Raw genomic sequence first — 13,037 nt, 5'->3', positions numbered from 1 at the left:
GGCTAGCTTCTAGGGTTTAGCCTCTCTGATCTGGTGGTAGATCTACTCTTGTACTACCCACATCATCAATATTAATCAAGCAGGACGTAGGGTTTTACCTCCATCAAGAGGGCCCGAACCTGGGTAAAACATTGTGTCCCCTGCCTCCTGTTACCATCCGGCCTAGACGCACAATACGGGACCCCCTACCCGAGATCCGCCAGTTTTGACACCGACATTGACCATGTTGACCATGGGGTGCCGAGAGAACCAGGGCGGTGGACGACAGTGAGGCCTAGGAAGGGAACGACACGGAGCCGGGGAAGACTCGGCAGTGGTTGCCCACACAATGGGGAGTACGAGGGTTTACTGGTCCGGCTGCCGTCGCCGAAAAATAACAGGAGGTGTGGGTGAGTAGAAGAATGGCCCATACTCAGCTGAGGATCGAGTCCGGCGACAATATGAGGGTACGGGTTCTGTTTACTTGCAATATATTTTGAAATTTTGTGTGGATTCTGCTTCATTGGTCTATTTTTGATTGATTTCTGCTTGGTGTTGTTGCAGATGGAGATGGTGACCAGGATGCAGGTGAGCTCCGACAAGGGCCAACACTCCAAGGCCATGAAGATCACGGCAGCAATCGACGGTATGCAGCGCACCCCATATACAAACTCCTCTGTTCTTGACGAGACTCCTCTGCGATTGCTTAATGCTTCTGTGGTGTATTCGATCAGGAGTGGAGTCGGTGACGCTGGCGGGGGAGGGGCGGAACCTGCTCCGGGTGGTCGGCAAAGGAGTCGACTCCAACCACCTCACCAGCAAGCTGCGGCGGAAGGTGGGCCACACCGACATCGTCGAGCTGCGCACCCTGCAGGCGGGCCGCGGCTACGCGATCACCACCAACCCCGCCGACGGAGGGGGCTACCACTCTGCGCAGGCCGCGGGCGTGGGCGTGCGTGGGGACGCCACCGCCTACGGCGCGTACAACAGTTACACTACGACCGGTTACTCACCGGTGGCCGCTGATCAGTACCACCGCCAGCAGCAGTCATCATACGAGTACAAGTACTACCCGCCCGCGCCGTACCCTACCACCGTCATCCACCACGAGTACACGGTCGGCGATCCAACCGGCTGCTCCATCATGTAGCGCCACCAGTGGTAGCTCTCGGTTCGGCGATTCTTGTGTGCGTTCCTGCGCGAAAGTTGGGACATCTTTTCCTGGCATCCTTCGGACATGCCCGGAATCCCACGCAGACTAGCCAAACATAGCCTCAATATAATCAAGGGGTTCAAACCAGTCAAGAAAACGCTACGGTGATTTTCCGAACTCAAACGACAAGCTATGGGGGAGAAGCTAGCCAAACTACCCAAGTCTGGGTTCATTAGAGAAATAAAGCACCCGGACTGGCTAACCAACCTGGTCATGGTGCCGAAGAAGGATAAATCCTGGGCCTTTGCATCAATTTCAAAGACCTTAATAAGGCTTGCCCAAAGGACCCTTTCCCGCTGCCCCGCATTGACCAAATAATTGACGCAACCGCGGGACACGACTCATTGTGCTTCCTCGACGCTTACTCCGGATACCATTAGATTAAGACGAAGGAGTCCGACCAGGCTGCAACGGCATGTATTACCCCATACGGGCCTTTTTGTTTCAACAGTATGCCCTTCGGACTTAAAAACGTCGGTGCCACTTACCAATGCATGATTCAAACATGCTTGGAAAAACAAATCGGCAAAACAATGAAAGCATATGTGGACGACGTGGTCATCAAGACTAAACACATCGAATCATTGGTGGATGATCTCCGCCTCACATTTGACAACCTCCGAACATATGACATACGGCTTAATCCGGAAACATGTGTTTTCGGCGTTCCAGCTGGGAAACTGCTCGGATTCATTGTTTCCAATAGAGGAATTGAAGCGAACCCAGCCAAAATCCAGGCCCTGTCACAATTGGCCATGCGAACAAACCTAAAGCAGGTCCAAAAACTAGCTGGGTGCGTGGCAGCCTTAAGCCGCTTCATCTCCAGATTGAGAGAAAAGGCATTACCACTTTATTGACTGCTTTGACGCACTGATAACTTTGAATGGACAGATGCGGCCACAGCTGGATTGGAAGAAATAAAAACCTTGTTAGCAGGCAACCCAATCCTAGCCGCTCCGGGCATGGGCGAGCCCATGTTACTCTACATATCCGCGACTCACCAGGTAGTGAGCGCCGTACTTGTCGTCGAGCGAGAGGAGGAGGGACACAAATTCCACATCTAGGAACCAGTATGCTACGTATCGGCAGTTCCTACACCACGCAAATCCTGATACCCTCACTATCGGAAGATAGCTTATGCGGTCTTTATGGCATCCCAAAAGTTGTGACACTATTTTCAAGAGTGTTCAATCACAATGGCATCCGAAGTACCACTCAATGGCATCATAAATAGTCGGGATGCCACCAGTCGCATAGCCAAGTGGGCCATCGAGCTCTTACCATTCAAAAGAACATATAAGCCGCCAATCTATTAAATCTCTGGTGCTGGCCGACTTCGTTGCCTAGTGGACGGAAGATGAGCTCCCTAAAGAGTACAATGATACGTCTCCAATGTATCTATAATTTTTTATTGTTCCATGCTATTATATAATCCATCTAGGATGTTTTATATGCATTTATATGCTATTTTATATGATTTTTGGGACGAACCTATTAACCTAGAGCCTAGTGCCAGTTTCTGTTTTTCCTTGTTTTTGAGTTTTACAGAAAAAGAATACCAAATGGAGTCTTCCAATTTTTGTGGATTTTTTACGGACCAAAAGAAGCCCTGGAGAAAAAGAGTTGGGCCAGAAGAGTCCCGAGCCGTCCACGAGGGTGGAGGCGCGCCCTACCCCCTAAGCATGGACCCCTAACTCGTGGACGACTCGGAGACCTCATGATGTGAGAACTACACCAAAAAATCCTATAAATACAGAAACCTCCAGAAAATAACCTAGATAGGGAGTTCCGCCGCCGCAAGCATATGTAGCCACCGAAAACCAATCTAGACCCGTTCTGGCACCCTGCCGGAGGGGGGATCCCTCTCCGATGGCCATCTTCATCATCCCGGCGCTCTCCATGACGAGGAGGGAGTAGTTCACCCTCGAGGATGAGGGTATGTATCAGTAGCTATGTGTTTGATCTCTCTCTCTCTCTCTCGTGTTCTTGATTCGGCATGATCTTGATGTATCACGAGCTTTGCTATTATAGTTGGATCTTATGATGTTTCTCCCCATCTACTCTCTTGTAATGGATTGGGTTTTCCCTTTGAAGTTATCTTATCGGATTGAGTCTTTAAGGATTTGAGAACACTTGATGTATGTCTTGCATGTGCTTGTCTGTGGTGACAATGGGATATTCACGTGATCCACTTGATGTATGTTTTGGTGATCAACTTGCGAGTTCCGTGACCTCGTGAACTTATGCATAGGGGTTGGCACACATTTTCGTCCTAACTCTCCGGTAGAAACTTTGGGGCACTCTTTGAAGTTCTTTGTGTTGGTTGAATAGATGAATCTGAGATTGTGTGATGCATATCGTATAATCATACCCACGGATACTTGAGGTGACATTGGAGTATCTAGGTGACATTAGGGTTTTGGTTGATTTGTGTCTTAAGGTGTTATTCTAGTATGAACTCTAGGATAGATCGAACGGAAAGAATAGCTTCGTGTTATTTTACTACGGACTCTTGAATAGATCAATCAGAAAGAATAACTTTGAGATGGTTTCATACCCTACAATAATCTCTTCTTTGTTCTCCGCTATTAGTGACTTTGGAGTGACTCTTTGTTGCATGTTGAGTGATAGTTATATGATGCAATTATGTTATTATTGTTGAGAGACCTTGCACTAGTGAAAGTATGAACCCTAGGCCTTGTTTCAACGCATTGCAATACCGTTTTCGCTCACTTTTATCATTAGTTACTTTGCTGTTTTTATATTTTCAGATTACAAAATCCTATTCTACCATCCATATTGCACTTGTATCACCATCTCTTCGCCGAATTAGTCCCCCTATACAATTTACCATTGTATTGGGTGTGTTGGGGACACAAGAGACTCTTTGTTATTTGGTTGCAGGGTTGCTTGAGAGAGACCATCTTCATCCTATGCCTCCCACCGATTGATAAACCTTAGGTCATCCACTTGAGGGAAATTTGCTACTGTCCTACAAACCTCTGCACTTGGAGGCCCAATAACATCTACAAGAAGAAGGTTGTGTAGTAGACATCAAGCTCTTTTATGGCGCCGTTGCCGGGGAGGTTAGTGCTTGAAGGTATATCTTTAGATCTTGCAATCGAATCTTTTAGTTTCTTGTTTTATCACTAGTTTAATCTATAAAAGAAAACTACAAAAAATGGAATTAAGGTTGCCTCATATGCTTCATGTTTTTAATGTCTTTCGTGAAAATAAGGATTCCGATAATTGTGCCAAAGTGTTAGAAGAAGAATGCATTAGAATGTTTGGCACTAAATCTTTGAATGATGAGCATGATTGCAATGTTGTTAGTATGAATTCTTTGAATATCCATGATGCTAAAGATATGCAAAGCCACAAGCTTGGGGATGCTATGTTTGATGAAGATGATATTTTTTGTCCACCAAGTTTTGATGAGAATATTTATTATGATGAAAGCATGCCTCCTATTTATGATGAATATATTGATGAAAGTGGGTTTGGAAGAGTGTCAACTTTAGGAAGTAATGATCCCGCTATTTTGGAGGGTGTTGAATCTTATTGTGATAATTATGAAAGTGGACTGGGAGAGGTCATGACTTTATTTAGTGATGAATCCACTATTTCGGAAGAGGTTCCAATTGATTACGAGAACAAAGTTGTTATCTATGATGATTATTGTGATGACATGTATGCTATAAAGAATAATGATAACCATGAAACTTGTCATCATTATTTTAATTTTCAATTGGATTATGCCTCACATGATAGTTATTTTGTTGAGTTTGCTCCCACTACTATTCATGAGAAGAAATTTGCTTATGTGGAGAGTAATAAAAATTGTATGCTTGTGCATCATGAAAATAATGCTTTATGTGATGGTTATATTGTTGAATTCATTCATGATGCTACTGAAAATTATTATGAGGGAGGAATATATGCTTGTAGGAATTGCAATAATATCAAGTTTCCTCTCTATGTGCTTAAAGTTTTAAAGTTATGCTTGTTTTGCCTTCCTATGCTAGTTGATTATTGTTCCCATAAATTGTTTGCTCACAAAATCCCTATGCATAGGAAGTGGGTTAGACTTAAATCTGCTAGTCATATTCTTCATTATGCTCTCTTTATGTTTCAATTCTTGTCTTTTATGTGAGCACCATTGAAATCATCATGCCTAGCTAGGGGCGTTAGACGATAGCGCTTGTTGGGAGGCAACCCAATTTTTTTGTTCCTTGCTTTTTGTTCTCATTTAGTAATAAATAAATCATCTATCCTATGTTATGATTGTGTTTTTATGTTTTAATTAGTGTTTGTGCCAAGTAAAGCCTTTAGGATCTTCTTGGGTGATTGTTATTTGATCTTGCTGTAAAAAACAGAAAGTATGCGCTCACGAGAATAATTTTCATTTTTTACCAGAGAGCGATAAAATACCAATTCCACTTGTATTATATTAACAAACAAATTTCCTAGGACCTACTAATTTCTCAGGATTTTTGGAGTTACATAAGTATTCAAAACCTACAGATTACTACAGACTGTTCTGCTTTTGACAGATCCTATTTTCTATGTGTTGTTTGCTTATTTTGATGAATCTATGAGTAGTATCGGAGGGTATGAACCACAGAGAAGTTGGAATACGGTAGATATTAGACCAATATGAATTTAGAATGAGTTCACAACAGTACCAAAAGTGGTGATTTATTTTCTTATACTAATGGAGCTCATGAGATTTTCTGTTGAGTTTTGTGTTGTGAAGCTTTCAAGTTTTGGGTAAAAATTCGATGGATTATGGAATAAGGAGTGGCAAGATCCTAAGCTTGGGGATGACCAAGGCACCCCAAGGTAACATTCAAGGACAACCAAGAGCCTAAGATTGGGGATGCCCCGGATGGCATCCCATCTTTCGTCTTCGTTCATCGATAACTTTACTTGGAGCTATATTTTTATTCACCACATGATATGTGTTTTGCTTGGAGCATCATTTTATTTTATTTTGTTTTGCTTTCTACTTGAATAATATACCAAGATCTGAAATTCTTAAATGTTAGAGTCTTCACATAGTTGCATAATTATTCGACTACTCTTTGATCTTCACTTATATCTTTTGGAGTAGTTCGTCATTTGCTCTAGTGCTTCACTTATATCTTTTTAGAGCACGACGGTGGTTTTATTTTGAAGAAATTGATGAACTCTCAGTGCTTCACTTATATTATGTTGAGAGTCTTTTAGAACAGCATGGTAATTTGCTTTGGTTATGAATTTAGTCCTAATATGATGGGCATCCAAGAGGGATATAATAAAAACTTTCATATAAAGTGCATTGAATACTATGTGAAGTTTGATTCCTTATGATTGTTTTGAGATATGAAGATGGTGATGTAGAGTCATGCTAGTGAGTAGTTGTGAATTTGAGAAATACTTGTGTTAAGGTTTGTGAGTCCCGTAGCATGCACATATGGTGAATCGTTATGTAACAAAGTTGGAGCATGAGATATTTTTTGATTGTCTTACTTATGAGTGGCGGTCGGGGACGAGCGATGGTCTTTTCCTACCAATCTATCCCCCCTAGGAGCATGCGCGTAGTACTTCGTTTCGATAACTAATAGATTTTTGCAATAAGTATGTGAGTTCTTTATGACTAATGTTGAGTCCATGGATTATACGCACTCTCACCCTTCCACCATTGCTAGCCTCTCTAGTACCGCGCAACTTTCGCTGGTACCATGAACCCACCATTTACCTTCCTCAAAACAGCCACCAAACCTACCTATTATGGCATTTCCATAGCCATTAACTTTCCACCGTTCCGTTTATTATGACACGCTTCATCATTGTCATATTGCTTTGCTTGATCATTTAGTTGACATTGTATTTGTGGCAAAGCCACCGATCATAATTCTTTCATACATGTCACTCTTGATTCAGTGCACATCCCGGTACACCGCCAAAGGCATTCATATAGAGTCATATTTTGTTCTAAGTATCAAGTTGTAATTCTTGAGTTGTAAGTAAATAAAAGTGTGATGATCTTCATTATGAGAGCATTGTCCCATGTGAGGAAAAAAAGAATGGCCAAAAAAAGAGAAGGGCCAAAAAACAAAAAAAATGAGAGAAAAAGAGAGAAGGGGCAATGCTACTATCCTTTTACCACACTTGTGCTTCAAAGTAGCACCATGATCTTCATGATAAAGAGTCTCCTATGTTCACTTTCATATACTAGTGGGAATTTTTCATTATAGAACCTGTCTTGTATATTCCAACGATGGGCTTCCTCAAATGCCCTAGGTCTTCATGAGCAAGCAAGTTGGATGCACACCCACTTAGTTTCTTTTTGAGCTTTCATAAACTTATAGCTCTAGTGCATCCGTTGCATGGCAATCCCTACTCACTCACATTGATATCTATTGATGGGCATCTCCGTAGCCCATTAATACACCTAGTCGATGTGAGACCATCTTCCTCCTTTTTGTCTTCTCCACAACCACCACTCTATTCCACCTATAGTGCTATGTCCATGGCTCACGCTCATGTATTGCATGAAGATTGAAAAAGTTTGAGAACATCAAAAGTATGAAACAATTGCTTGGCTTGTCATCAGGGTTGTGCACGATTTAAATATTTTGTGTGATGAATATAGAGCATAGCCAGACTATATGATTGTGTAGGGATAGCTTTCTTTGGCCATGTTATTTTGAGAAGACATGATTACTTTGTTAGTATGCTTGAAGTATTTTTATTTTTATGTCAATATTAAACTTTTGTATTGAATCTTTCGAATCTGAATATTCTTGCCACAATAAAGAGAATTACATGGATAAATATGTTAGGTAGCATTCCACATCAAAAATTATGTTTTTATCATTTACCTACTCGAGGACGACCAGGAATTAAGCTTGGGGATGCTTGATACGTCTCCAACGTATCTATAATTTTTTATTGTTCCATGCTATTATATTATCCATCTAGGATGTTTTATATGCAATTTTATATGATTTTTGGGACTAACCTATTAACCTAGAGCCCAGTGTCAGTTTCTGTGTTTCCTTGTTTTTGAGTTTTACAGAAAAGGAATACCAAACGGAGTCCAATTGACCTGCCAATTTTTGTGGATTTTTTATGGACCAAAAGAAGCCCCTGGAGTAAAAGAGTTGGGCCAGAAGAGTCCCGAGCCGTCCACGAGGGTGGGGGCGCGCCCTACCTCCCTGGGCATCGGCCGCAATCTCGTGGACGACTCGGAGAACCCCCTGATGTGAGACCTACGCAAAAAAAATTCCTAAAAATATAGAAACCCCAGAAAATAACCTAGATAGGGAGTTCCTCCGCCGCAAGCCTCTGTAGCCACCAAAAACCAATCTAGACCCGTTTCGGCACCCTGCCGGAGGGGGGATCCCTCTCTGGTGGCCATCTTCATCATCTCGGCGCTCTCCATGACAAGGAGGGAGTAGTTCACCCTCGGGGCTGAGGGTATGTACCAGTAGCTATGTGTTTGATCTCTCTCTCTCTCTCTCGTGTTCTTGATTCGGCACGATCTTGATGTATCGCGAGCTTTGCTATTATAGTTGGATCGTATGATGTTTCTCCCCCTCTACTCTCTTGTAGTGGATTGAGTTTTCCCTTTGAAGTTATCTTATTGGATTGAGTCTTTAAGGATTTGAGAACACTTGATGTATGTCTTGCATGTGCTTATCTGTGGTGACAATGGGATATTCATGTGATCCACTTGATGTATGTTTTGGTGATCAACTTGTGAGTTCCGTGACCTCGTGAACTTATGCATAGGGGTTGGCACACATTTTCTTCTTGACTCTCCGGTAGAAACTTTGGGGCACTCTTTGAAGTTCTTTCTGTTGGTTGAATAGATGAATCTGAGATTGTGTGATGCATATCGTATAATCATACCCACGGATACTTGAGGTGACATTGGAGTATCTAGGTGACATTAGGGCTTTGGTTGATTTGTGTCTTAAGGTGTTATTCTAGTATAAACTCTAGGATAGATCGAACGGAAAGAATAGCTTCGTGTTATTTTACTACGGACTCTTGAATAGATCGATCAGAAAGAATAACTTTGAGGTGGTTTTGTACCCTACAATAATCTCTTCGTTTGTTCTCCACTATTAGTGACTTTGGAGTGACTCTTTTTTGCATGTTTAGGGATAGTTATATGATCCAATTATGTTATTATTGTTGAGAGACCTTGCACTAGTGAAAGTATGAACCCTAGGCCTTGTTTCAACGCATTGCAATACCGTTTTTACTCACTTTTATCATTAGTCTTGCTGTTTTTATATTTTCATATTACAAAAACCCATATCTACCATCCACATTGCACTTGTATCACCATCTCTTCGCCGAACTAGTGCACCTATACAATTTACCATTGTATTGGTGTAACACCCCAAAAATTTAACCAGGTTTTAGTTATTAAAATTTTGCCAAGAGTTTAAAATCTTTGCATGCAAGTATATCTCTATTGATTTCAAAACTTTTCTCTTAATATTAAGAAATTTTTCCCAAGTGGATCCTTCCAAAATATATTGGACTTATTTTCCCTCTCATTTAAAAAACATCTCTCAGTCAGGAGATTTATTTATAAAATTATTTCACCCTGAGCTTTATTCATTAAATGACTTGTTTTAAAATTTGGAGCTCTTTTTGAACTACAACCATTTGATATATTTAACTAAAAATTTCACCAAGGTTTGGAGATATCATGTGATGTCTCTAAATCACTTTTGTGCAATAATATATTTCATTCATTGGATATTTTGAGTTCTACACCAAGTTTTCAAATCTGGTCCAGTGGGCAATTTTACACTACAACCTATTTAAATATTTATTTAAAACTTCTACCAAAATTAGGGGAGGTCAGTAGGAGCATATTATTCCACTTTGTGCAAAAACCTATTTATGTTCTTTGAAAAAATTGAGTGAATCATCCTCTTTTTCATTCTGGTCCAGCCTTGTGATTTCTACTGCAACCCTATTTAATTTTGCTCCAAAGATCTTGTGTTTTCTCCTACTTGTAGACAGCCCTACCAAACCCCTAAATCCAGGAGCATGCACCCATTGGATTAATTTTGGTTCATGAAATAATGTCATTTATTTCCTGTCCAGAATTGTAGTTTTGCAAAACTTGCACTAACAAGTTTGTGCTTTTCACAAACTAACCTCACCACTCTCTCTTGCATCTAAGGAGACACTGGTCTAGAGTTTTTGACCACTCCAAGACTTGCCTAAGTGCCTGTGGCATTTTGTCAAACACCTGGAGTGCATGGTCAGATTTGGCATGGATTTTAGTTAGCAGTGTGAACCTGATCCTCTGACCCCTTAAGCTTGTCCATTGATCTCCTTGCAAGCAATAGCCTAGACCTGCTAACTCCCAGCTCCAACCAAGCGCTCTGGAGTGCCATGGCATTTCGCCGAGCATCTGGTGTGCGTGCGCTGGGCGCGCCCAGAGCGCGCAAATTGCAGCCGCGCACACGAGCCGCCGCGTCGCGCCCGTGTCTTGGCCCACACTGCAGAACCTCGCCACGCACTCCCCGCCTCGCCACAACACGATAGCCCGCCCTGGCGCCCTACAGCGCCACCGCCAGAGCAGTTTTGGCAGCACGCCGGTGTCGGCCGACAGCCCTGCGCCGTTCAGCGCCGCCCAAGCCACCCCGGCTCGCCACCTGGCCCCTTGAACAGCTCAAGCTCATCCACAAGGGTGTCGCCTAGCTCTCGTCGCCGCCACGTTCCCCTACAGCTACAGAACGGTGGTTCGCCGGCCGCCTTATCCACCGCCGCGGAACCGACCTCTTCGCGCTATAAAAGGGACCCCGAGCCCCTCTGAGCACGCACGCAACCTCAAGCTACCCCCATGGAACCCCCATAGCCCGCAATCGTCAGGGAAACACCGCCTTCTTCATCTTTGACAACTCCTGCCGCCGCCACTGTCTCGTTCACTCCGGCGCCACCAGGGCTTCCCCCTCTCCACTCTCTTCACCAGAAGTCCTCTCTTCCTCCCGTGAACAGATCCCCCTACTCAATTTGGTTCGAGAACCATCGCCGCCACAAAACCACTTCGGCACCGAAGCCTCCGCCGGCAACTCCCTCCGCCCCCACCTACCTGTCGACCACCGGGATGACCGCCCTGGAGTGGCGAATCCATCCCCGCCCTTGGGGCCCCGCGAGGAGCCGCCAGTCGCCGGCGACGATCGCCGGAGCTCCGCCTCCGCTCGGGACAGAGGAAGGAGAGGGAGAAAGACTAGTCAAATCTGACTAGTGGGCCCCCGGGACCCACTGTTAGTGTCTCACCGCGCCGTCCACGTGTTTAAGTGAAGGCGTAATCCACCCCAGTACGTTTCTCCCGCTTCGAAAGCGTATTCCATTCTGAAACGTTTTTCTTTTTCTGTTTTATTTAAAATCAGATTTGACCAAAACTTTGACTGGTTATATCTTTTTAAATACAACTCCAAATGAAATGATTCTTTTTCCTACCTCTCTCAAATTTCACCTAGTTTATTTTAAGATTTATTTGAAAAAAATTCAGAACAACTTTTGGTGCTGTTTTTATTTTGTGTGTTAATTCTTTTATATTGCTAAAATAGGATTTTTGAAGAGAGGAGAAATGTTTCAAGTTTTGGAGTGCACCCTGCCTTTCCACACATTGAAGGCAAGCATTCTGAACCCCGGCATAATATTTTTGTGTGTTCGATGACACGTTCATAACATCACCTCACTTTGGAGAAAACTTGTTATTTCATGTGATATGATCATATGCATGGGTGCATGTTATTGATTTCCATGCTGTTGGAAATGGACACACTTGTGATGATAATCACCCTCATGTGCCTTGCATGCATACCGGCAGGAACCCGGGAAAACCTCTGCCTTGGGTAGGCATGAGTTTGTCGCCGGTCTCCGTCGGGACGGTTATGTCTGGTATGGCATGGCAAGGTGATATGAGCGGTGACTCTGTTGGTTGAAATATATTCGTCATGCTAATCATGCAGGGAATACTTAAACCTCCTGAGTCGACCGTAGATCGAGTCTTGTGCCAGTAACCCCCATACTTGTTTCGTACTACCACTCGTCTCTACAGCAAGTAGAGTATGGTTCAGTAAGTTGTCAACCTCTTTCTAGCACACACCGTACAGAGAGGCCATGGTGGAAGATACCGGTTGTAGCTGGTAGGCAGGCCACCTGGTCCGGGGGCATGGGTGTTTCCGGTTGGGACCGAGAGGGGAGGCCACCCCTTAGAGCGCGCGATATAAATTTGATCCCATGCTACGCGAGGTTGTAGCCTCCCCACTTAGAGTTTGCTTAACAGGTGTCGTGGGTGATTCCAGACATGTGTGAGATAAGCTGGTGTGTGCAAGTTAGGTGTGTTTTCAACAAAAAGACCGTAGACGGAATTAGTCCCGATGGACTAAAGAAATCCGTTACTCGTGGGTAAAGAGTACACCCTTTGCAGAGATTAAACCTATTCGAATAGTCGTGTCCATGGTTAAGGATTACAGTCTGGGATGGGTCAAGTGTCGGTCTTAGTGTCGGTCTTCGGAGGTGAAACTGGTAACCAGAACTGGAACTACTACTTGTGACTTGTGATAATTATGATTATTATTATTGTTGACTAACCCGTGATATTATTGTTATTATCGAGTATCTCTGGGATGGTTCTACCTCCGGGATATTCACTATGATTGTTTATTTTAAAGCCCTTTATGTGGTGTCGCTCAGACGCCCGACTGTGGCATTTCTTTTAAAGCCCTTTATGTGGTGTCGCTCAGATGCCCGACTGTGGCATTTCTTTTAAAGCCCTTTATGTGGTGTCGCTCAGACGCCCGACTGTGACATTTCT

The 13,037-nt window shown here is 43.4% G+C and overlaps 1 protein-coding gene across 1 annotated transcript; it reads left to right on the top strand.

The window, feature by feature from the left end:
* The first annotated feature begins 401 nt into the window (after positions 1-401).
* On the top strand, positions 402-1,129 carry LOC119333437. The gene is made up of 3 exons (XM_037606326.1): positions 402-446; positions 544-625; positions 714-1,129. The coding sequence occupies exons 1-3, from the start codon at positions 402-404 to the stop codon at positions 1,127-1,129; spliced, it is 543 nt and encodes a 180-aa protein (XP_037462223.1).
* The last annotated feature ends 11,908 nt before the right edge of the window (positions 1,130-13,037 follow it).

Source organism: Triticum dicoccoides, chromosome 7A (genome assembly GCF_002162155.2).
Source record: "Triticum dicoccoides isolate Atlit2015 ecotype Zavitan chromosome 7A, WEW_v2.0, whole genome shotgun sequence".
NCBI lineage: Eukaryota > Viridiplantae > Streptophyta > Magnoliopsida > Poales > Poaceae > Triticum > Triticum dicoccoides.
The sequence above is the reverse complement of the archived record's forward strand: the minus strand, read 5'-3'. Positions and strand labels throughout refer to the sequence as shown.